At 31.2% G+C, this 26,960-nt stretch overlaps 1 protein-coding gene and 1 long non-coding RNA gene across 4 annotated transcripts; one reads left to right on the top strand and one right to left on the bottom strand.

Annotated features, from left to right (window-relative positions):
* Positions 1–1,521: 1,521 nt before the first annotated feature.
* On the bottom strand, positions 1,522–3,985 carry LOC101222456 (bifunctional riboflavin biosynthesis protein RIBA 1, chloroplastic). The gene is made up of 5 exons (XM_031883938.1): positions 3,662–3,985; positions 3,066–3,391; positions 2,819–2,951; positions 2,357–2,653; positions 1,522–1,935 (listed from the first exon to the last, which is right to left on the bottom strand). Exons 1-5 carry the CDS (start codon positions 3,881–3,883, stop codon positions 1,705–1,707), a joined length of 1,209 nt encoding a protein of 402 aa, XP_031739798.1. The 5' UTR covers positions 3,884–3,985; the 3' UTR covers positions 1,522–1,704.
* A 7,936-nt stretch (positions 3,986–11,921) lies between these two features.
* Positions 11,922–13,687, top strand: LOC105435207. 3 transcript variants are annotated; one of them, XR_969217.2, is made up of 3 exons: positions 11,932–12,161; positions 13,116–13,338; positions 13,413–13,687. It is a non-coding gene; the product is annotated as an uncharacterized LOC105435207 (long non-coding RNA). The 3 variants fall into 3 exon arrangements; XR_004215896.1 differs by having other exon boundaries at positions 11,922–13,338; XR_004215897.1 differs by having other exon boundaries at positions 11,924–13,309.
* The last annotated feature ends 13,273 nt before the right edge of the window (positions 13,688–26,960 follow it).

The raw sequence follows: 26,960 nt of genomic DNA, 5'->3' as shown, positions 1-26,960 counted from the left end.
TAATTCACTTACTTGAGTCTTATTTAAATACATCAATTTTATATTAATCTCAAATCATTGAATATTTTATTATATGGTTTACTTGAATGGATTCCTCATTCAAATTATAAGTATATAATATGGAGAGTTAATTTAGATGAATATGATTCAAATAATTAATTATGAGATATAGATCCTTGTAAGATAAGTTGTGTCCATATTTATATATTAGAATGTACCAAGTTTTAAGGATCCACAACATAAAAAAATTTGGACAAACAAATAAAAATGGGCTTTGAATCTTTGAGTATTTTTTTTTCTTTGAAAATATTTGAAGATTGATTGTTGTATGTGTTGTATAATTATTACATGCAAATAAAGTTTGGAAACAAAAATAGATTGAAACCAAGTATGGATAAATTCACCTTAAGAATGGATCATTGTGTTTGTTAGATGCAAAGTTAAAGATCCTTCTAGATTCCTTGCAATACTCACAAAGAAAGCTACTTAGTTCAAACTTCGTATCTACGATGGTCACTCTTAGATCATAAGACAACTCACTCCGAGAATAGTTTGATCAACACTAATCCAATGAATTGATTTTCAACATTAAATCTAAAACAAAACTTGAAAAAGATAACACCAAAATGGTTGAATAAAGTATAATTTTTTAATATTGATATCCTACCTTTCTATGAGCATTAAAAGCCATTTTATAGGCTAAATGGTCATGCATGGGACGGAAGCCCAATGGTCACACACTTACGCTAATTAAAGAAAATACAGGCAAATCCACTTAAATGTCTTTTGAAGAAAACAAGACCTAGGAACTTAAAACAAAATTACATACTAAATTAAAGATCAAATTGAAAAACTAAAAAAAATGTAGAAAATCTTCACAATGCCTTGAATAACTCTCATAAAACTTTTTTGATGTCATCTTCAATCTATTTTCATATTGACTCATTGAACTAACATTGTACATAATTTTTTGCTCAAAATTATTTGTCACTTGATGTGAATATGCTAGCTTTCGAAGGTGTAGTATAAAAATCTCTTATATCTTTTTTGTCTAGATTTTTGTAATGGATCATTCACGCACATGCAAAGGTTCTATTGTTGAATTCACATTAGATGGTTTTGTAACGATAAAAAAATCAATAAAAAGAATTGATGAAAATTGGAAAGCTAAAAGTTTTTGGAATTAGAAAGAATAAAGTGTTATTAATATCCATAAGGAAAGAACATACGGTTGGTAATTTGTAAAATTACCACTAATGTTATAGTTAGAACTAAAAAAATGAAAGGAGGAAAATGGAGAGAAAAATTCTCTCTAATGATCATTTCATGTATAGTATAGATATAATCAACATAAGAAAGTCACAAATTGTTCGTATGTTTAAACCACATAATTACCTAATTTCCATAATTAATACTAATTTATATATGTTCTAGAGATAAACAAAGTCTCAGTTGGGAATAACAGTGTTGTTTTGTTTTTGTTTTGGAAGGGTACGTAAAGCATAGTTAATAACTTTGAAATAGAACAAACCACGAATTGGTTATTTTATTTCATTCAAAATATAATACATACAATACTCAAAGCAAAAGACGAGAGGCATGCAAATAAGTTTTATTTTCTGGATTTGGGCCCAATGAAAGGAAAAGAGTATGAAGAAGTTTAATTAGGCAAAGCATATTCCACTGATGAATTAGCATATTGGATTATTTTTTATTTGCACCAATTAGAGCACTTAATCCACCATTGAATTCTAAGCCATAGACATGGCCCATTTTGGCTCTCTTAGTCTCAAGGTATCTTTTATTGTCCTTTGTAATTGGAGTCACAAGTGGGACTCTGCCTGAGATACCCAACCCATATCCCTTTAGCCCCATGTACTTTGCTGGGTTATTTGTCATTAGCCTCATTGTTCTCACACCAACATCCTTTACAATCTGTCAAATTATATTCGAATATCATTCAACAAAATATTGAGTACCTACTACCTCATTGTTCAATATCAACAGCTACCTATTAGAAGGAATAAAATATATAATAGTTGTATGAATTGATAGCATGTTGTCGTTCGTATTCGTGTTCGTGTTCGTGTCCATTGATAGCCATTTTGTTTTAGGATTAAACCATATATTTGCTTTGTTGTTTACTTATAAGCAATCATGATATGCGATTGGGTAAGAAATGATACACGATCGTGTACCTAGAGCTAAACGATTATGTATACTAAATCTAAACGATCTTGGTTCACGATCATGTACCAAAATCATTTATATCTAGTGAAAGATCGTGTGGCAAGATATCTATATTAGTGATTAAAATGTGGCATTTGAAAACTGGAGTTGGTTAAAGAAAACATACTTGTGCAGCAACGGTATAATCTCTGGAATCAATAGGCAATCCCAAATCTTCATTAGCTTGAACAGTGTCTCTACCAGCGTCTTGCAAATTATATGCGAGAAGTTTATTCCCCAAACCAATGCCTCTTCCTTCTTGGCCTCTAACATAAACCAACACTCCTTTACCAGCTTCTTCAATGTGTTGCATTGCCAAACCTAATTGCTTTCCACAGTCACATCTTCCTGATCCAAATATGTCTCCTGTCAAGCATTCTGAATGCACCCTCACTAGAATATCTTCCCCATCACCTAAATCACCCTTCATAGAATACACTTTTTCAACAACTGATCTTGTACACATGCATGTTTGAGAATCATTGATAATAAAGGATCTAAATTCATTTGTTTATAAAAATTTAATTTAATTAGGAGTTTAAATTCACACTTTTGAATCCAACAAAGTGGGTTTCATTATTATTACTACCTTAACCAATGCGATATGTTCGATGCTATCTAAGGTAGACTTGTAACAATATGCATTGAAGGGTCCCCATGTCGTAGGCATCCTTGTAGGAACTCCAATGCGCTCAATTAATTTCTCCCTCTTTCTTCTATACCTATGGAATATATACCATTTCACAGATATATAACACGCATCAGCTTTCTCTTAATCAAGCTTCAAATTTTATTTCTTATTATACAACCCACTTTATGTAAGTAAAAGGGATCACCTGATCAAGTCAGCAATGCAGATGATTTTGAGACTATGATGTTTTGCAAACTGGCGAAGCTTGGGGAGTCTAGCCATGGAGCCATCTTCGTCGTCCACAATCTCACAGAGAATACCAGCGGGAAAGAGTCCAGCGAGCTGGGCAAGGTCGACAGAGGCTTCAGTGTGGCCAGGCCTTTTCAAAACCCCCCCTTCTCTATATCTGAGGGGAAATATATGGCCTGGTCGTTTAAAATCATATGGTTTTGAATGTTTTGATGCCAATGCCAACACCGTCGCCACCCTATCCTCCGCTGAAACTCCCGTCGTTGTGCCATCTCTTCCATCCTTCACAATTTTAATTCATTCATTACCACAAATATCTCAACCTAAATTTTATATTTTATCAACAAAATATTAGCCCTATCTTTCATCCATTGATTTCCAAAACAAATGGACATTGTATTAAAAAAAAAAAATTGAAACACTATAGCTTCTTTAAGTTTTTTTTGTTTTTATTAGTTTCTATTTTTTTTTTCTCCACCTAGAGTTAAGATTCTAGAAATATTTTTGAAAGTAGAAAACAGAATCAAATCTGAAATGAAAATCCATAACTACCACAGTGATGGTAAAAGCAGTAGAGAGCATCTCTTGGTTATCCTTGTGATCCACCATTAATGGAATGTTCAACCTCTCCAAATCTTCTCCTTTCATCCCCACACAAACAATCCCAGTTCCATGCTTTACAATGAAAGCCATCGTCTCCTTCGTCACTGCCTCTGCCGCCATTATCAGATCTCCTTCGTTTTCCCTATCTTCATCATCAACAACAACCACCATCTACAAACAAAAGCAAAGAAAAAAAAACACGAATCCAGCTACCATGTCACACATCGCAACACATAAAGATGATGATCAACGTTTAATTTATGACATTAACAACCACTCCCACCTTTCCTGTCTTAACATCTTCAATCGCTTCCTCAATGGATGAAAACCCTTCCGTTGGACGGTCCAAATCGGTCTCGTCAACCGAAACTGGCTTGCCATCGATGCCGAAGATGATATTGTCGGTGATGGTGACATCGACATCGACATTAGAATTAAAAGATCTGATAGCACTGTCTTGGACGGAGCGGTTGGTAGTTAGATGGAGTTTAGAAGGTTTGATGATGGAGAGGAATTTGGAGGGTTGACCAAAAACAGTTGTGGTATAGGGTTTGGCATGGTTGATAGCTTGTTGGTCTTTCCATTGTCTATATTAAAATGTGAAGAGGACAAGTTGTTATCAAACAAGTGACATGAAAAGTATTCATTTGAAGCCACCCTCATGACTTAAAAGTAACAATTTATAACTTTTGTAACTTAGATACACATTTTACTTTAACATTCAATTCATTTGTTATTTACTTCTTATTCAAATTTTGAAAACTACAAAAAATAACTTTTACAAATTTGTTTTTTTTTTCCCTTAAAGATACAAATAATTGTAAGTAAAACATGAGAAGTAAATTAAGCTTAATTAATTTTCAAAAACGAAAGTAGAAAACAAATTCATTCCAAATCATGATTGTTTAGTTTTCAAAATGTGATTAGTTTTTTTAACACTCTCAAAATATATGTAAAAAAGTTTAAAATCTATTAATACCTCTTCTACCTTTAATATATCTACTTTTTTAGAGGCATTTTAAATAGAATTTAAAGTTTTGTTAATGAGTTTTGGAATTTGACTCTAATAATTCCATATGATTGATACAAACCATTGATAAAAAATTAGGCAATTAGATTTAATTATCAAAAACTAAAAATAAACCAAAATCAACTAAAATGTGCCAAAATAATACATTTACTGACTTAATTTTGTAAGAAAAAAAAGGAATACAAATTGTAAATATAAAGTGGGCTTACTGAAGATGAGAAATGGGTGTTGTAGAAGGGAAGGAGAGCGTTGTAAAAGCCATTGTTGAGGCTGAGAGTGTCTTATACAGATCAGTTCTTATTCGAAGCTCTCAAGTTTATTTGATTTAACTTAATTATGAACTTCTCTTATTTATTTATAGACACCACGATAGATTATTTTCAAGAATAAATTAAATCTTGTCAAGTAATAAATACTATATTCTAATTTGCATCTAGAGCCAATATTTAATTTGAAGAGAAAAAGAAAAATTATAAAAAAATAGCAAAATCTTACCTCGTTTTTTATATGGAGTTTAAATATTTTAGAGGCCACTTTTGTTTTTGTTTAAAAACTCTTTAATATCGTTAACTATTCCTACCAAGTATGAAAATAAAATTACAAAAAAGGTTTAAAATAAGAAATGTCACATTACATCGTCTTATTGACTAACAAGGAGCATCCAAGTTTTTCTTATACATAGGCCCACGGTGTGACCTATTATCTCTTTTATTAGTTTTAAATATCACTTTACATATTTACTATTTGAATATAATTCAATGTATATCCATATTATATATATATATATGACAGAGTTTTAGATGCAGTTGTCCTCAAAGTAGTTATTATAAAAGTGTCAATTTGCATCATAATTAAAATGGAAGAATAATAAAAAGAGAAGGCATGGGTGGTAATGGAGAATCATATCAAATAGTTTGGTTAAATGTAGAAGTTTAATAAAGAAGATAATAGAGATTTAAATGTTCGTAATGATAGAATACTTTCTTGGAAGTAAAATAGAAAGAAAAAGAGAATGCATAAGAGTGATGTGGAGAGAGAAGGCATGAGTCACACCCAATGAGAATGAAAGGAGAGTAAGAAGGCGTGAGGGTTATAATTAAGGAGAAAAATAATAAGAGCATAATGGTGTGGCTCTTCTTGTCCCATTATTGGACAAAAGGCATGAAAAGAAAGACCCTTTAACATTATTTTTGTCTTACGTTTATATCCGGCTCTTAACACTATTCAATTATTACATCATCAAAACCTACAAATAAAGTTAAAATAAAACTCCTAATAAAATCACAATTTCAACTTTTTTTTTTTCTTAAGTGCCATGGTCAAACAAACTTATGACTTTAGGTTGATCTCCTAAATATTTGAAGTTTAGGACAATGATCCTATGATTCAAGTTTCATACTTTAGCTAAATATAATCCACATTGATCTCCATACTTAACATAATTTACTGCTGGCTTCATGTCCAAACCTATGGATTGATCTTCATACTACTTAGACAAATTTATTCATTCTTGGTTTATGTGGCGCTGACCCTATGGGTCACTCCCAATATACTTAACAAAGTCTAATTTATTAATGGCTTCATGGCCAACCCTATAGGTTGATCTTCGTATTTATGCAAATTTAAACATTTTTGTTTTTAATGGTCGATCCTATGGGTCAATCTTAGTACTTAGTTAATAGAATTTAGACATGCATAGCGTAAACCGGATTTAAAATTTTACTCTAATTTCTAAGATTAACATGCGTAGTTTTAAACCATAAATTAATTTGAAATTAGAGTTTTGAGAATACTTATATTTGAAGCTTTGATTGTTGTTCGAACTACCACACTGAGGTTGACCTGTTATCCTCCGAACTTAAAACTGTGTTGTGGGACCCGTTGGATGAAAGAACCCGGGAGTGAGAAAGACATGGAAATAGAACTATGGAATAGGGTTGGGCTAACATATTTTTTTTATCTTTTTAAACTTTCAAAGGAAATGAAAACAACCCAAATTTGATCTTTAAAAAAACCAACCCCTTCCAATGGATCCAAGAGCCCAATTTATAATGAATTTACATGCAAAGTTGTATGTACATGTAAGCCCACAGACCAACAACACATAACCCACTAACAATAAGTGGACTTAATATCTTCATAGTGTGATAACACCTAGCCCACTATAGTTAGTGGGATTATCGAACAAAATATTGAATTTTTCCACTAATTTTAGTCAAAAGGCAAAAATGTCATTTGGTCAAAGTTAAGCTTTGATTTTTCAAATCAAATGTCAATATTTTTGACTTTGTACAAATTCTCCTTGTTGTCTAATTTTGAACTCTCAAGCATCAATCCACATTCATTTTCTCAAGATTCAAATCACATTTAAATATATTGTCTGCCAAAGTTTGACTTTTCAATGTAAAAAAGTCAACATTTGACTTTTTACAACTTTGACTATTTGCATTCATAATTTTAATATTTAAATCTCATTTAAACATAAAGCTTTCTGTAATATGAAATCTGATGGCTATATCACATATACTTGTTGGTTTCTCTCCCATCATCTAATTCAAATACTTCGACTCATTCCATCGTACTATTCTAAGTTTATTCCATATGAGCTAGTAAGGGAACTTAATGGACCTATAGATCATGAGCTCCAACCTATAGCCACTTATAGCCTTTGAGTCATCTGAGAGGGAGTTCCAATCAACATCACTATAACTTTCATGTACAGCGGGAAACTTTGATAATTAAATCTTAGATTTTGTGTCTTCTTAAGATATCTTATTACTCTTTCTATAGTATTTCAGTGTTCTAGACTAGATCTGCTGGTAAACCCACATAGTAATCCTACAACGCAAGCTATGTCTGGTTTAGTATAATCAGTAGCATACCTCAAACTACCTATGATAGTAGCATACATGGATTGATTGACACTATCACTAGTGTTTTTGAACAATTTAACACTAGAGTCCGAGGGTGTACAAGTTGGTTTACTTTAAAAGTGGTTGTACTTCTTTAGAATCTTTTCTATGTAATGAGTTTGATCTAAGAAAGTTATATTTTCAATTCTTGTAATTTTGATACCTAGGATTACATCAGCTTCTCATAAGTCTTTCATGTCAAAGTTTGCACTCAACATAGATTTTACATCATTTGTGATGTGCAAATTTGATCCAAAGATTAACATGTCATCTATGTATAAGCATATGACAGTACATAACCTATCTTCAGTCTTATATTAGATATATACATTTGTCACTCTCATTTACTTTGAATCCTTTGGACATGATTAAGTTGTCAAACTTTTCATACCATTGCTTATGAGCTTGTTTTAGGCCATAGAGGGATTTATCAAGTTTACAAACTTTGAATTCTTGGTCGTGAACTATGAAACCTTAAGGTTGTTCCATATAAATCTCTTCTTCTAAATCACCATTTAGGAAAGTAGTTTTGACATCTATATGATGGATTAAGAAATGGTTCAAGGCAGCTATAGAAATAACACTCTAATTGAGGTGATTCTAGTGACCAAGAAAAAATGTTGAAGAAATCTATGTTTTTCCTCTGTTTAAATCCTTTTGCTACTAGTCTAGCCTTATACGTATCCATTGGTGTTTATCAAGTTTTAGTTTTTTTCTTAAAACCCATTTGCAGCCAGGGGTAAGTCAACTAGGTGCTAAGTTCTATTGGATTCAAGAGCATCCATTTTATTATTGATAGCTTCTTACCATAAGTTGGCATCTACTGAGGATAAGGCTTTTGTTAGATCTTTTGGATCTTCTATGTTATACATTTTGAAGTCTTCTCTAAAATCTTTTATAGTTCTAGCTCTCTTGTTTCTTCTAGGTTCAGGATCTACTTCCTTTTCTTGGGTTTGGATCCTAATTGAAGGTAGACTACTTCAACTTCTACCCTCAATAGTTCGACTATTTAAACCCCAATTATTTCTAGATTTAAAAGGAAATCTATCCTAAAAAAATTATACGTCATTTGATTATACTTTGTTCTCTAAGTCATAAAACCTATAGGCTTTACTGTTTTCAGCGTATCCTATGAAAGCACATTCATAGGCTCTACTGGCTAATTTTCTTCTCTTTGGATCAGTTATTCTAACATAGACTAGACAACCCCAAGTTCTAAGATAAGACAAGTTTGATGTTTTATTCTTAAAGACTTCGTATGGTGAAATTTTATTATTTGATTTAGGAATCCTATTAAGGACATAATTAACAGTTTTAATTATTTCACCCCACCAAGATGGTGCTGCTCCTGATTCAAGTAAGATAGCAACTACCAACTCAGTTAGAATTCTATTATTCCTTTTAGCTTTTCCATTCATTTCAGGAGAGTAAGGTACAATTGTTTTGTGTATTATTCCTTTCGAGTTATAAAACTCATTGAAGGCATTTGAATCTTATTCAGTTCCTCTATCACTATGAAGTCTCTTAATTCTTTTGTTAAACTGATTCTCTATTTTAGTTACATACACCTTGAACATGTCAAAGACATCACTTTTATTTTTAAGCAAGTAAATACATGTGTAGTCGGAACAGTCCTCTATAAAAGTTATTACACACCTTTTACTGTTACTAGTTGATGTGTCATCGAATTCACATAAGGCATAATGGATTAATTCTAAAGACTCTGTTACTCTAGTTATAGACTTATGCAAAGTTTTTGTTATTTTATCTTGACAATAACATGCACATTTTCTCAAATTCATGCATAGATAACTTAGGTATAAGATTTAACCTACTCATGTTGTTAATTAGTCTTTTATTAACATAATAAAGTCTAGCATGTCCAACATTAAAAGTAAACAACATGTAAGTAGAAAATAAATTCTTATTGATTTCCAAGTTCAACTTAAACATGTGATCAGTAGCGTAACCATTTCCCACAGAAAAAAGGTAAATGGACATTGGTAAATGTGTGGAATAGTTGCATGCAATACTTGAATTTCCTTCATTTTTAACACATTTCATGCTGAAATCTTGGCCTTACAAGTTGCTTTGGAAAAATGCTCTCGGTTTTGAAGGGATCAATAAACACTTGGCACTGTTGCGAAAGTTTTGAAAACTTAACGAAGGGCTACTTTAGAACTTCCTTTGGTTTTGTTAGGTGGGAGGGTGCGTAGTCATTTTCATCCTCATGAACTTCACCCAAACATCCTCTAGCCCTTTAAATTTATCCATGAAGAATTGAAGATCTTATAATTCCTCATCAACCTTACACCACTGGCAGAACATAAAAGTAATGTAAAACCATAATGCTTTTTAGGCAGAACATTTGACTATTTGATAACCCTATGACATAAAAGTTTGATTTCAGTCACTTTTCCTTCAATCAGAAATAGTACTTTTCTATTTGCTCAAGCCATATAAGTTTTAATCATATTGAAGAACCAACTATCTACAGTACATACAAATCATCTTTTCAACAAGAAAATTGTCAATCCATACCAATCAATATGTCTTAATGTGCCTGTGCAGATTTATTGAGTTGGAGAAACAGAAAGTATTGGAACTTGAAGGAGAAGGTTCAATTAGCTCGAAAGCTTTTGAATTTCTGTACCAGCGTTTTAAAGGTAAGTTTATAACCTCATGAAATGAAAGAAACTGAGTAGAAAAGCTATTCTCCTTCACAACTCTGACTTTACTTTCAGGGGTAGAGCCTTGGACATTTGAGCAGCGTTTTGGAGAAACCTTTTTTGTCCCTTCAGGATGCCCTTTTCAACTTGTGAATCTTCAGGTTGTTCATCTGTTTCTTTACCTTTTGATTTAGTCTCAAACACTTCAAAATACGTATAGAACACATTAATTCAGTTACTACATCTTGATTCTTGAGTTCACAGTCCAACCTAACTATTTTTCCGAGGGAAACTCATTGTTTTTTTTTTGGCATGAGAAATTGGGAATTGGTGTAACTTATTTGTTTTCTAAAGAAATTTTTAGTTCTTTTGAAGCGTACAGGTCCATTTCTATGAATGAAATCAATACTTCTATATAATGAAACATCGAACATTGAAGTTCATATTTTCTTAAAATTTCATGGTAGGCCCATTTGCTTTCCAAATTGCCTCCCAGACCATCTTGACATTGTGAAATACTATTGGAACATGAGTTGCTTGGAAGGCAATGAAATTTTATCAGATTTTTTAGTTGCAAAGGTTTGCAAATTTACGACATATATTGATGGGAAATAGTTGCAAAGGCTAGTATCATTACTTGTCATCTTGATGAAGATGACAAGTAATATTAAATGTCATCTTCTTAAATTTGATATTCTGGAGATAAAAACAAGTCTATCAATACACATTCAAGAAGTTTGCAAGGTTTTATGGCTTCAAGTTGTGTTGAAACCATATCTTAATACTAATTATTCAAAGCAACAGAACATCTATGAGTGGGTCTCTATTGATGATGATATATAATTTTATTTGAAGACTTTGTTGCTTCTGTTTCTAGGAATTGTCTTTCTCAAGTTTTATTTTTATGATATATCGTTCTTTATTTTATTTAAAATATAACTGAAGTATTTGTTTCCTTACTGTACTTTGTGAACTAATTTGTTCTAGGGTTCTTACTTTTGTTCTCATCACTGTTTTGTTATTTGTCGTGTCTGTTCCCTTTACAGCAGCTCCTTTCTTTGTCATCCTAGGATTTGGTTCCTTGTTTTTGGATATTTCTTTTTCATCTCAGTTTTCTCTATGTGGTTGAGTATTTTGGATTTTTTTTTTTAAAAAAGTTAACTTTTGGTTTTTAGTGTGGGTGCATTGTTTAATACATGGGTCAGGGGAAGTTTCACAGCATCACAACAAGGATTTGCATCGTGAAGTGGCATTTGCATGTATGTTACAACTTGGTCCCTTCATCTGTAGTTTAGATTTCAAATTTTCCATCTAAGTAATACATAAATATGATACTGTTCAAACAAATTATATATGTATTTATAATTAGATCCTTCAACAATATATATTTCTTTAATGAAGTCAATACGGATGATTTTGAAATTATGTAAAAGTTTAGTGGTATATTTCGAACTTTTAATGGTATATCTTTAGTTTATTTGGGCTATGTGGCTGAAGAGTGGAAAATTGATGTCATTTTCTAGGTTGCAAAGAATAAAGGTATAGGTTGACTAGATGTGCTGGCATCGAGCCATGTACACTTATAATGGATTTGGAAGGAATTGATGGAAGAGAGCGAGGGAAGGTGCACTCCTATTTTTTGCATGTACACTTCTATTTTAATTGCCTTTTTTAAAGAACCCCAACTTTCTCTCTTTACTTTTTCTTCATTTCTCTCTTCCCTCTCCCTTCCATTTTTTCCCAATTTTTTTGTTTTCTATTCTTTCCATCCCAATGGGTAAACTGGTTAGATTCTTCTGCTAAAGTTCAAAATGCCCACCCCTCTCAAGGAACTCACAGTAACACTCTTATCTCCATTTATATATATATATATATATATGAATCTTTGACCCTTTTCTTTTCTTCTCTTATTATTTATGTTTTTTCTCTCTATTGGCCTTATGGTTTCTGGGTTTTCCTTGGATTTTTCATTGCTTTGATCTTCTGCTTGGTTTGGTTATTTGGAATTTTTGGTGGATTCTGTTGTTTTCTTTTTCTTCTCTTTTCTTTCTAGTTTTAGCAAATTTAAGATCAGGCTGCTAGTTTTTATGATATTGTGTATTGGTTGAAGTTTCAAATTGTTTATTCTGTTTGGAAGGAAAAAAAAGATCTAAAGACACAAATGTAATTTATTAAAGTTAGTGGAATTAATTATTTTAAAACTAGCACATGTTTGAATTCAATATTATTGCATGCTTCTTGTTTTTTTAGTTTTAAGTAGTATATGAGATTTTGTCAATGTTTGGGTATAATAATCTAGTTTTTTACAGAGGTTTTGTCAATGAAGGATTCTAAGTACTCTTTCATTTTTTGGACTTCCTCATTTTAGTTCTCACTCACCTTAGTTTCTCCTGTTCCCACCATTTGATTGGAGATTTGTTTTGTTATTCCTTAAGGACTTGGTTGTTATTCTCGAATCAGTGTTCAGCCATTTTTGTTGCCTTCTAAATTCTAAAAGGTTGAGACACTAAATATGCTAGATCAAGAAGTTGAGCCACATAAACGATTAGCATCTTGAAATTTTGTAATATTTTGGTAACTCCACTAGAAATTCTCTGAATTGTAACGTGGTTGAACAAGGTCAATTTTCAAGCTTTCCCATCTCAATGGATTAGTCACATTATTTCAGTTGTTTAATTTTTCTTTATTTATCTATATTTTTTGCCATAAATTATGTAGATATGAACAATCCTTATACTGATATCCACATTTAGAATTTGGATAAAATTGAAAACATCTCTGGTTTGATACAGATGAATTTCTGATGAAAAGAAAAAGTCACCTAGTCCCCAATTTCAGAGATAAATATTAATGAGAAGCCAACAATACACCCTGACTTGGCAACTGCAGCCAAGATAGATGAAGGTCCTCCCTTCACAAACTCCGAGATCAAAGAAGACTTTACCTTGACAGTTTGCCTTGCCTATTATTTCTTGTTTGCTTGACAGTTAAGACTGAATATTACAGACTTTGAAAGTATGAAGCATCTTTGAAAGTATGTATAGACTTTGAAAGTATGATTTTTGCTAACACTGGCATTGTATTTTCAGGAAAAATACTCTAGACAACCATAAGCTTATATATTTGGTACGTCAACAAGGCTTAGGAAACAACAAGATCTTGTGGAGGAGTTGTGCATTGAATACTTGACTCACGAAAAATACATTGATGACCGACAACTTAACTGTGAATAAGATTTTAGGATGATGTGATTTTTGTGAACAACACTTATTATTACATATAATTTAGGTTTTATTATTAAGAACAATGTTCATAACTCGTTTTGTAATAGAACAATATATATATGTTTTATGTTGTAAGTATATTGTAATGATCAACTATATATATATGTGCAATGATATATATGCAATTTGTTAGTTGTTTGATTGAAGGTTTGGGGTTGATTCAAGACATGTAAATAGTTTAGTTGATCATGTTGTATATTATTGTTAGATTTCAAAACATGTGCAATATAATTATACGAGTATTTCAAGTTGTACAATTTTTTCATTTGAAAGAAGAAAAAAAGTCTTGACATGTAAAACGTGTCAAGAATAAACAAATGCTGGACATTCATAAATTGTTAAGTATATATTTACTTGACGCATAAAAATTGTCAAACAAAAAACTCTCTTATTTTTTACACTGGATTACTTGACGCGTAAAAAGTGTCAAGTATAATTTATATACTTGACACTTTTTACCTGTCAAGTATAATTGTACTTGACACATAAAACTGTCAAATAAACTTCTCTTATTCTTGACACTGGATTACTTGACACATTGAAAAATATTAAGTAAACAGATACTTGAAAGTTTTTAAGCGTAAAGTATTGCCAGTTTTGTAGTAGTGCCTCAATAACATTAACTTCAGAAATCATAGCTACTAAATCTTCTTCTACTAGGTTTGTCTAGCAGTAGAACAATTTCTGTTTCTACAATTTCTAGCTAAGTTCCACACTTATTACAATTATAACAAACAATTTGTTATCGTACTTCTAGACTAGGGGTTGTTCTATTTATTGGATCCTCGTTTCATGTTGTTTCCTTTCAGTTTCAGATTTGGTTTCAGAATTGCAATAGACTTCTTTATGGAAATTGCGTTCACCTCCTCCTTTTGATCATTCTTTCTCACCTCCTCTTCTATCCTTAATTTCGTGGTAAGACTTTCTAGTGAGAACTTGTTGATTTTGTGCCTTAGAGCGTTCTTGAAATCTTTCCACATAGAAGAAAAATTTGTGAATGATAACTCACAACTTAAAATTAATCGTCTAACATCATAACTTCATTGATAATTCCATGTGCCATCTTTTGGATTTCATGCGATTGAGCCTCTAGGAATCTAACATAAGTCATTTGATATTGCAAGTATCGGCTCACCACGTACAATTTTAACCTCGCTTCCTCAAAATCATATTTCTTTTGCAATGCATCCCACATCTATTTCACAGTTGACATTGTGTTATAATAGTCATCTAACTCATTAGTAAGTTCATTAAGAATTAGATTTTATATATGAAATCAGTTCCTAACCATGCTGCTAGATCATTGATTTATTTCTGTTGTATTCGTCTTTTAGAAAAGTTGACTTCTCAATGGTACAAGCGACATCGACCTTCTTTAACTTGAGAAAAAATAGGATTTTTTATTTTCACCTTTTGAAGTGTGCTCCTTCAAAATGGAAAGGTCGGTTGAGATCAAAAGACATCAAATCGGATTGGAATGGTACGACCATCGTAGCAAATCGAATGTCTTAAAATTGTTGTTGCACTTCGGTCTATATCTCACGTCTCAGTTTGTTCGGCAAACTATATTGCATACGAATTAGAACACCAAAATAGATCAGTACTGAAAGCTGAGTCGTGGAATCGAAAACAAGTTAATATACAGCTGAGTCGCGAAACACGTTCTCTTTAAGACGTTTAGGGTTTCACGACTCTACTCTTGTTTGTGCAAAAAAAAATAATTGTCCCGTCGTCCCCATATTAAAATACAGTCTCTCGGTCTTCAATTGATTTTGCACCGAAATCAATTCAAAATTAAAGAACACTCAATGGCAAACACACGATTACTGCTCGGGAGACCTTTTTTTATAAAACAAAGAATATTACAAAGAGGAAGATCGATTTATGAGTTTTTAGGAAGAAGGGAAAGACTAATATATATAGTGATAGGTGGGGGTCAACCAACATTCAAATGGTTAATGTGAGAGAAAATCGTGGGAGGCAAAATTGTATAAAATTTAATGACACAAATTAAAAACCCAATTAATTTTTTATTTTCTCCTCGCCATCGCCGTGGAGATATAAGCATACTACATGACTTAGTAACATCGTCAAAATGCAGTATAACCATAACCCAAACACAAACGCTAACAGTAAGACGTAATTTTCAAATGCAATTGAATTGATCACCTTTCGCTTAGAAATCTAATTTAGGTTTTTGTTTATGGATTGTGATATGAATGTGATGCGCGTCAGAAGACAGGTAAACAACACCAAACGAAAACACACATAGTCCACTTTTTAAATTAACTTTTGATCAAATATACTTGTTGGAGTAAATGCTAAAATAGAAATGAAACAAGGATGGATAAGAATGAAAGTATTAGGAGATAATTGGAAGTGAGGGAAGTGGATGTCTGTATCATGAATTTTGGAAACCATTTCATGACTTTAATACCCTAATGAAAAGGGTTGTCTCCTAATGTTCACTTCAAGTATGGCCAAGTGGCTGCAAACAGTAATTAATATGGAAAGTTTTTAAGAGAAGTGTGCATCATGTAGCTATCATCTTTTACACTCCATTTGTAATTAAATTACAAACCCCAAAAATAAAAATCCCTAAATATGTTTCAAATCTTAATACAACAGTTCTTATTTTCTACATTCCTACTCTTAACTTTTTTAAATATAATCTCTTACTACATGTAGACTGACTTTAAAATTCATATTCACTCATTTATCAATACATCTATCTCTTTCTTCTTTTTTTTCACATTTTTTCTAAGAAAAAACATTATTGTTTTCATCTACGATTTTATTCTTTGGTAAATTTCATTTTCTTATATTGTATTTATTTATTGGAAATACAACACAAATTAAGAAATGCCCACTAGAAAACAAGCTAGCAAAGAGACTAATATTTGTAAGTGAGTGCATGGTATCAAAGAGTAATAGTTTACCAACCTTTTTTAGTACAACCATTTTTGAAATTGAAGTTCAATTTTCCAACTTATAAAATCTAAAGTTGTAATTATTGATTTTGGCAACGTGACAAAATTGAAATTTTATAAAATAAATATACCCTTATTCTTTTTATAAAAAAGAAAAGGCATGCATTACCAATAAAAAGTTATCCACAACTTTGTATGAGTTTGTATGCATAAGCAATAAAAGAAATGGGAGGTTGAAATAATAGATTGATGGTAACACTTACCCACCCAACTAATTAAAAAAGATAAAGTGTCTTTCAACACCCACGCTATATTATTAATTTCTTTATACTATTGACTTCTTCTTGTTCGTCATATTTCCACTTGATCTTGTTTGTGATTTTTTCATTTCCTCCTCCAAAATTTCTTCCTCTTTTGTTATCTCTCATATATTTCACCTTCTAAATCTAAACGATCTTGGTACATGATATTGAACAAAAATCATTTTGATCATGGTATACGATTGGTTTGATCTTGGTACACGATCGTGTACCAAATCTAAACAATATTGAAACATGATCTTTTACTAAATATAAATTATCTTGGTACACGATCGCGAACTAGGATTGTTTAGATATTGGTCACATCATTTTGGTCTTAATAAGTGATCGACTACTCTACAAGAAATAGGGGTCGACGCCACAATAGGTGTCAGTAAACGCACGATCAGAAAAAATGCCTCATCTCCGACGCTAAAGAATACACATCAGTCAATACTCGTAGTCCTGGCAACGTAGTTCAAGACGTGGGCAAAAGATAAATTAAATATTTAATTATTGTATTTCTCCGACGTCTATGTGCAGAGCGTCAGGGAGGGTAAAGGAAATGTTGAGGTCTATATGTTGACTACGTCGAGAAAAGTATACTATAAAATAATATTTCAACTTCCCTCAATGCCATGCAAGAGGCGTCGGGAGAGGTAGGACCCTATGCTCGACGTCATTAATAAAGCATCGGGAGAGGTGAAAACTATTCCCAACGTTTTACTTATGACATCGGAAATATAGGGGTATCCCAACATCTTCGACATGTGTCAACAGTTCCCCTATAAAAACCAACTTCTAGTTCTGTATTCACAGAACTAAAAAGGAGAAGGTCGAGAGAGTTGAGAGAGAGACCGAGAATAAGAGATATTGTCATCTGTCGTTGCCGTTCGTCGTCATCTATCGTTGCTGCTCTTCATTCCGATAAGTGGTAATCTATATAACCTATTTTCCATTTATTTAGTCACACAACAAACAACACTTTATTTTTCCTATTTATAATTTCTTTCATCCTTGATTTGATGATGAAACTGGTGACAAATAAATTATTTGTGCCAACAAATGCTACATTCTTAGGCGAAGACCACATGAAAAATTATCAACCTCGCAGTAAACTAGTATTAAACAATATTTTTGTAAAAGCTACAGATAAATCAACAAAAGTTTTTTATAAGGTTGGTCCTTCTGCTAAAGTAGTTGATGTAGTTAGCACCTTTAATTTGATCGATCACATTCTTCTGAAGAGTTGAGATTGTCTCGACATAGTGGAAGGGTTATCCATCATTTGATAGTTACTTAGGTTTAATAGAAACACAACTTGACATGTCTGATGACAGTGTCAATAATCCATTGACCTATAAACAGACAATTAATGATGTCGATAGAAATCAGTGGATTAATGTCATGGATCTCAAAATGGAGTGAATGTACTTCAATTTTTTATGGGAGCTTATATATCAACCAAATAGGGTCAAACATATTCGCTGTAAATTGATCTACACAGAAAATGAGATGTTGTTGGAAATGTACAGACCTTCAAAGGAAGACTTGTAGCAAAGGAATTTAGCCAGAGAGAGGGAATATACTATGGAGAACTAAACATTCTTATCAATTTAGAGTTTAAACATTCTTATCAATTCACTTAAATATTTCCAAATACATGAACCAACCTTCAATCCTCCAAATAATTCATTTGTCAAGTAGAGTATCTTATAGCTCCAAATTACTTAAATAACTCTAAAGCCAAAATAGGCTTTTAATGATGGAAAAAAAATGTAAAACATCTTTTTGCAACTTACCCTTGTTTTTTTGGCAACTTTACTCGAGGTTTTTAAGCTTCCATTTCATACAATCTAGCTCTAAAACCATTCAAATTTCTTTTACAAAACTATTTAACTACCTCCAAATTAAATTACCTAGACCTCAAATAGTCTGAAATTTCAATTTAAACCATGTTGCTCTACTTTTGTGAAAATTTGCACAAGCCGTTGTTTTCTCTCAAACTGGCAACTTTTTCGATCACGGTTTTCTTTTTAAAAAATTTCACGAAATTCATCCTTACTCAAAGTTCTACATTTTTTGTTAAGAAAGTTTCTCATTTGCATGATTGGTACGAGAGAAAATCTTCACTCTTCCAATGATTTACAACCTAAACGCGTTAATTATTTTAATAAAAAAACTAACTCAAAATTTTTCAATACCCGACCAAATCATTCCAAATTTCTTTGGAACCTTTTAACTAAATAACCTCAACATTTAAAACTTTAAAAACTCTTGAATACCCCAAAATCGACTCCAAAAGTAATGCGCATGCTTTTCAACCAAAATTTCGTGTAGCCCCAATTTTCGTACAAATTCAACTATTTATGGGTAGAATTAGCACAAATATCCTTCATCAATAATGTTAATAAGCACAATTTCTTACTAATCTCCAAATTTTAGCTTCAAATTCCTCTTGTAGAGCTTAAACTTCTCAAAGCACAATAGCTTGCTCAGCTTTGCCCGATATCCATGTAAGGCTTCTAAATGATAAATATAAATCTGTATTGTTTGATCTTTTCTCATTGATATGAAACAACATTTATACAGATTACAAAGGAGTAAATATGGTAAATTATAATGAAATCAATTTACAATAAAGGCCTAAATAATAGGAGAAGATTGTGGATCTGAAATATCTCCTAATATCCTTTCTCAACTTAGGTTGCGTAATTAGTAGTCTGTCTCAAAGGTGAAGAAATGTTGAAGACATGAGTGACTTTGTGAGTATACCAGCAAGTTTGGTTGTTGGAAGAGATGTAACAAACGAAAATGTCTTTACGAAGAAACTTTTTCCGAATAAGGTGGTAATCAATCTCAATGTGTTTAGTTTGAGCATGAAAAACTGGATTATGAGCCAGAGATATAGCATAAACATTTATTGGATTTATGTTCTAAAACTCGTCGATTGTAAATATAATCCATTAACTATTATTAATAAAGTGTTATTATTGTAACAATTGTTATTAATTATATTATTAGATTTTTCTTGATAACCCAAATCCAATAAACTAACATCTTAAGTTGTTTAATGAGTCTTGAATAGTATGTAGAGACATACAAGGATCAATGTTCGACATCAGCTTAAAGAGTCCATAATATAGGGATAAGGTTAGGTAACTTATCCTAGTAACATATGGATACGACTCACTTTGTATTTGGTACAAACACAATGATTCAACGTGTTCGTGTAGTTAACATGCGAGTGAGGGTATCCTATGAAATGAATTTGCATAAGATTGGAGCGCAAAATAGTAACCATTAGATGTAACTCCGTTAACTAGTTAGGTTTCTATTTCACTAGGATGACCTAGGCAACTTAGTCTTAATCCTAGGTGTATTATGAACTCCTGCTCGCGAGGAATTGTCCTTTGATTTGTACGAGTGAGAGTGGCTAGGTCGTCGACTCAATATGTTTATCATTTTGGAGACAAGACCGAGTGGAGAGCTGAGAACATAATTACACAAGATGGAATTCACTTCTTCTCTATTTTAGGATAAGTAGATGAGTGTTCCCTTAAATGGTGTCTCCAAGTCTTGAACAAACGGTCCTACCCTCTCTATGAAATGAGAGGGGTTTCTGTTTATTAGTAGGATTATAAACAAGTTGTTCATTAGAGGAGCACTGGTATTTAAGGATTAGAGATAACCTAGGGGTAAAAACGATAAATTGACCCAACTGGTGTTACGAACACTCGTGAAAGACTAACTTATTGTTATTGATCTATGTATGTGGACACATAAATATATCTACAGTGAGAAGAGTTAAGTCGTGAGTCTTTAGTGGAGTGAACACACAGTTAATGAATATTGATTAATGTAGTTAATGAGTTTAGCCAATTAAGTTTAGATGGTTGTAGCTTCTGATCTGTAGGTCCATTAAGTCCCCTTCCTAGCTCGTAATGGATAATGAGATTTATTCATATTGGTTGTAATTTGAAATGTTCAAATTTACTTTGAGAATTAGTTTAATGTATAATGATACATTATAATATAAAGTTTATCGAAATTTATTATATAAATTTAATTTTGGATATGATTCAAAATTAATTTCTGAGAGATAAAGTATTTTTATGAGTTCAAATATTAATTTAATGTGAATTAGATTCATATTAAAATTATTGGTTACGAGAGAAACTTATATTTGAATATGATTCAAATTTAATAAGTTAAATATAAGATATTTAATTTAGCTATTAATTAGTTGAAGAATTAATTAATAATTTAGTTTTATTTAACTAAATTTGATTTAATTAAATCTATAAGATATTGCAAAGATATTATTCAAATAAGATTTGAATGAAATATTAATTAAATATGATTTAATTAATTATATTAATATAAATTTATAAGATATAGGAAAAATATTCATTCAAATAAGATTTAAATGAAATATTAATTAAATCAATTTAACTAATTATATTGATATAAATCTATAAGATATTGGAGAGATATTCATTCAAATAAAATTTGAATAAAAAATTAATTAAATATGTTTTGTCTTAGAAGCCAATAAGTTGAGACGTGTACATTGTTTCCTGAAGAATACAATCAAGAAATGCATTTTCTACATCTAACTGGGTTAAAAACCAATTATTTAAGCAACGAGGACAAGAATAATTTGTATAGTGGGTTTCTAGACAACTAGACTAAAAGTTTCGTCAAAATCAAAACCCTATACCTAGTGATAACATTTAGCAACTAGTCACGCTTTGTGACGAGCAACAGAGCCATTAGGATTATATTTTGTGCAAAAAAATCATTTACAACCAACAATATTCATAGATGGATGTTGAGGTACTAAGGACCAAGTACCTTGAGCTTGAAGAGCATTGATTTCCTCACACATTGTAGTTTGTCATTTATGCTATTTGAAGGCTTCAGTGTATGATGTGGGAGTTGGGAGACATTGTGATATGAAAGATCTTTGGTTTAAAAATACTTGATTTCGCTCGAGTTTGCATAACATGAGTGTTGCGAGGGGATGGTGGAACTAGTATGTTGTTTGCGGCAACATCTATCTCATTTCCTATATCGACAGTAGATGAAACATGAAAGACTGACAAGTGGCATTAGTATCCATAAAAGATGAGCAAGTAGTGTTAACAATGGAAGGTTAGGAGTTGGATATTGTATATTGGGAATGGAGGCAGAGTTTGAGGATATACAATGTGAAATGTTTAGTAAGGTGAGTAGTATGCTAGGATGAGAAATGGATTGAGGTTGGGATGGAGAAGGAGTTGAAGTGTTTGCATAGGGAAATATTATTTCATGAAAGATAATATGTCTGAAACAATGGTTTGTTTGGTTAATGAATTATAACAAATATAGCCTTTAAAGTTGTAAGGATAGCCTAAAAATATGTGTTGTGTGGTTTTTGGTTCAAGTTTGTGTTTGTTGTAGGACTTGAGAAGGGGATAACATGCACACCCAAAAACTTTTAAATGATGAAAATCAAGAATGTAACCAAAAAACATTTAAAATGGTGATAAGAATGTTATTTTGTTCAGGTGTATAAAGACATGATTTTTAGTGGAAGATACCTTTGGAATAAAAAAAAAATTATAAAGAAGTGTTGCAAAATTCGCCAACCACCATTTGATCGAAAAAAATTTATTTGTGAGATATTTGATTTTCAGCAAAGGGAACAAAGTTTTTAATAATAGAAAGAACATCTTATTTTTACACAATAGGGAAGAGCCAAGTAAATTTGCTAAAATTATCAATAAATTAAAACTAACATAATATCGATTTCCACTAGAAGAGATTAATGGAGAGGGTCTCCATACATCACTATGAACGAGTTCAAGTGGTGTAAGAGAAGTAGGATAAAGACATAGGAAAATGTAATTTTATAATTTTTGCTTTTAAACAACTAAATGCAATTGCAAGTAGAAAGAGAAGAAGACATAGATAGACCAATGCAAGATAAAATAAAACTGAGAGTATTTGGAGCATGATGACCCAAACGAAAATGCTATAATGATGAATTCTTCTGTTTTGCATGAAAACTAAAAATTTTGGAACGCATGGTAGACTTGGATAGAGTATAAGTATTGAGATTAGGATAAAGACCATTGATGCTTTCACTAGTATATAGTGTATGGCCAATGACTTTATCCTAAATGAGGAACCAATCAACATCAAAGATAAAAATACATTTGTTGTCAAGATAGAATTTATGAAAAGTTAAGAGATTTGCAGCAAGTTGAGGGGCATGAAGTATTTTGGAAAGGTTAAAGGTATGAGAGGGAGTTTCCACTATGACAGTTTCCAAACCAAATACTTGCATTAAAGTACCCTAAAAGTGATAGAAAACAATTGGATTATCGAACACTATAAATGGACTAACATCCTTGGAAATACTTGACAAAATAGAGTGAAACTCAAGCTTCAAATCGGTACTGAATCTTTTCCAATCCTGATCATGAAAACTTACATATGGATGGTGGAATACTTAGCTTTGATGGATGAATTTTGAGAGGAATTGAGGGAGTTGTATTTTGGATCTAAACCAAAATATATGGACTTCTTCAAAAACAAATACTCCTAACAAGTTAACATTTATCTAACTCAAATCAATATTTTAAAGAATTCTATCGATGCAAAATCTAATTGGGTAGGAAATTGATACTCAAAATCAATTATGAAAGTAGGATTGATGGAATAAAATGATGATGACATTTGACCAATTGACTTCAAAAGTAAAAATTTCTAGCTTTTCTAATTAATAAATTCTAAATTAAATTTTAATTAAAAAAATTTAATTAATAAGCAGTTAATTAACTTTAAATTAATTATATTAATTTATTATTAAATATTAAATTCCATTGATTTTGACCAATATCCTATCGACCGATTTTGAATTTTATTTCAAAATTGCCGTACTCAAATCCTATTTAAGTAGCATATATGTTTAATTCATAATTGGGAGACAAATGAGAATCAATGTTCGAGATACAACTTAAAAGGTTTATTGTATAAAGATAAGACAAGATACCTTATCTTTATGACACTATGGATACAACCCACTTTGTATTTGATACAAACGTAACAATCCAACGCATTTGTGTAGGTGATATACCAGTGGGGTATCCGATGCAATGAGTTTGCATAAGACTAGACCATGATATAGTAACCACTATATGTAACTTTGTTAACTAGTTACGTTTCTATTTCAATATAATAAACCAGGGCAACTTAATCTTAATCTTGAGTGTATAACAAACACTTGTTTGTGGGGGATTATCCTTTGATTTGTATGGGTGAGATCAGTAGCCAGATTGTCAATTCAATAAACCAACCATTTTTTGGACAAGACTGAGTAAAGAGCTAAAAACATGGTATCACTCCTTCTCGATTTTAGGGTAAGTAAATGAGTGTTCCCTTAAATGGTATCTTTGAGATTTGAAGAAAGATCTCTACCCTCTCTATGGCACGAGAGGTATCTTTGTATTATTGGTTGGACCATAAGCAAGTTGTTCATTAGAGGAGCATCAATATTTAAAGACTAAGAAATGACCTATGAGTATAAAACGGTAATTTAACCTACCTGATGTTACAAACACTTATGAAAGACTAACTTGTTGTTATTGGTCTATATCCATGAACATAAAAATATATCTACTATCACACCCCATCCTGGAGTACCTCCTTACTAGGCCCAAGATGTGACGCGAAGCCGCCGACATCGTTCTCCTTCTAACGATACCTGTCAACCCTGCTTAATTAACCTGAACTTAAAATAATTATCTATTATAAAGACATTAAACACTTAAAACCTTGAAACATAAAAAAATTGGAATAATTAAAGCATCCACCCAATGGACAACCTGTTTTGAAAACAAGTCTTCTATACGCACATACATAATATTCAGAGCCTCATAACTCAACGAGTTCTCACTAGTTTATTCCAAACTCTTAAGCGAAGCTCCAAACAAAACAAATTACAGACTATCATGCATGTCAAGAAATGAGTTATACTTAAAATCTAAATAAAGACTCTAGCAGCGTAGGTAAATCTAAAGTTAGGTGTTGGAACTATGATTTCTACCGGTAAGAAAATAAAACACGGAAGGGGTGAGCTATAAAACCACATGAGTGACAACTTTTAAAAACAAAACATGCTTACTAAAGAAATAAGTAAGCGAAAACTTTGAAAGAATTTCTATAAACGCTTCTTAGGCAAGTATCTCTTGTGAGACCATTTTATGACTTAAAGATCAACTAACATGACATTACAATGTTCTCAATCTCTACAATGTACACATAATTAACGAATATTAATTAATGTGATTAATGAGATTAGCCAATTAATCTCATATCGTTATAGCTTCTGATTTGTATGTCCATTAGGCCACCTTCCTAGTTCGTAAAGGGTAATGAGATTAATGTATATTGAATGTAATTTGAATGTTCAAATTTACTTAGGGAGCTAATATAATGTATGTTGATACATTATAGTATAAAATTTGTATTTTAATTAAATTTTATTATATAAATTTAATTTTAGTTATGATTCAAACTTAATTTATAAGAAAATAACATATGTGTGAATTCAAATATTAATTTAACGAAAATTAAATTCATATTAAAATTTTAGGTTAAAATTTAATGCGTGTATGCCATTAAAACTATAGGTACTAAGAGAGATATAATTGAATATGATTAAACTATGGACTAAAATAAATAATACATAAATATTCAATTTAATAATTATTTAATTGGAAAGTTAGTTAATAGTTTATTTTAAGAGGTTTAGTTAAAAAATATAACAAACCGATAAAATATTATACTGTATATAACAATTTGAAAACTGAAAAAAACTCACAGGCCCACAATGTAAAATACCAAAAATATCATAGTCAATACGCGATTAATTGACTACACACACGTGTAATACTTCTTTTAAACGATCATGTACGAAATGATACACAATCGTGTAGGTTTTATAACGATGGAAAAAATGCTTCAAATCTAAACAATTTGTTGACCACGCTAAAAAGTTGCATTGACTATGGTAAGCTATCGTTTAGATCATATCCACACAATCGTGTAGTTCTTTAATTTTTAAACAATGAAAAAATGACTTCAAATCTAAACAATCGTATTGACATGCTAAACAGTCGTCTTGAACTAGGTAAGCGATCGTTTATATCATATCCACAAAATCGTGTAATTTTTTTTAAATGATGAAAAAAGGGACTTTAAACTAAACGATCATGTTGACTATGATAAACGATCATGTTGACTAGTTAAGCGATCGTTTAGATCATATCAAAGTGATATTTAAACAGTCTTGATATTCTGGAAGAGGAGCTAAAAGAAAGAAAGAGAAGATAAGAAGGAAAGAGAAATGAATAAAAGTAGAAGAAAGAAAATATGGAAGAGGAGCAGAAAAAATATGGAAGAGAAGATGAATAAATTAAATGGCAAAGAAAAAGAAGAAAGAAAAGTGACGAATCGTCCACAATATAAAAAACAAACCTGAAATTGATGAAAATATTTTACCGACTTCAAGGCTTTTTGTTTTTGTTACACGAGTCATAAATATTTTGGTGTTTTGTTACATTCATGAAAATTAAGATTATTTTAATTAAATTAAAAATATATAAGTTATGCGAGATATATTGATTTAAATGAAATATTAATTAAATAGACTAGATAAATTTTGTTATATTTTGTAAATAGTTTTGTTTTTTTATTCATAACAAGCGGTTTTTTTTTTAAAAAAATATAACAAGCAAAATATTTACACTATATAAAACAATTTTGAAAACAGAAAAAATTCAGGTGCCTGCAATGCAAAATACAAAAAATACCCTAATTAACATATAATAAATCAGCCATAACCAAATCATCAGACTTGTGGATTGTTTGCATTAGACTATTTGACTATTGCATATGGTTTACAATTACCAAAATTTAAACAATCATGTATATTGTATTATATACAATCATTAGATTTAACATTTTTCACGATCGTTTACATTAGAGTACACGATCATTTATCATATAACCAACACAACCACTTACCATAGTTAACACGATTGTCTACCATAATCAAGACGATCGTCTACAAT

This window comes from Cucumis sativus, chromosome 4, assembly GCF_000004075.3.
Source record: "Cucumis sativus cultivar 9930 chromosome 4, Cucumber_9930_V3, whole genome shotgun sequence".
In the NCBI taxonomy this organism is placed as follows: domain Eukaryota; kingdom Viridiplantae; phylum Streptophyta; class Magnoliopsida; order Cucurbitales; family Cucurbitaceae; genus Cucumis; species Cucumis sativus.
Note: the sequence above shows the minus strand (reverse complement) of the source record. Positions and strands in the feature narration are given on the sequence as shown.

What these genes read in the sequence shown, in the direction of transcription:
- LOC101222456 (XM_031883938.1), bottom strand. Translation starts at nt 3,883, where the DNA reads ATGGTGGTTGTTGTTGATGATGAAGATAGGGAAAACGAAGGAGATCTG. An exon ending in CTGCTTTTACCATCACTGTG is followed by an intron (nt 3,392 to 3,661) that starts GTAGTTATGGAT and finishes AAAATTGTGAAG; the next exon opens with GATGGAAGAGATGGCACAAC. An exon ending in ATTATACCGTTGCTGCACAA is followed by an intron (nt 1,936 to 2,356) that starts GTATGTTTTCTT and finishes ATAATTTGACAG; the next exon opens with ATTGTAAAGGATGTTGGTGT.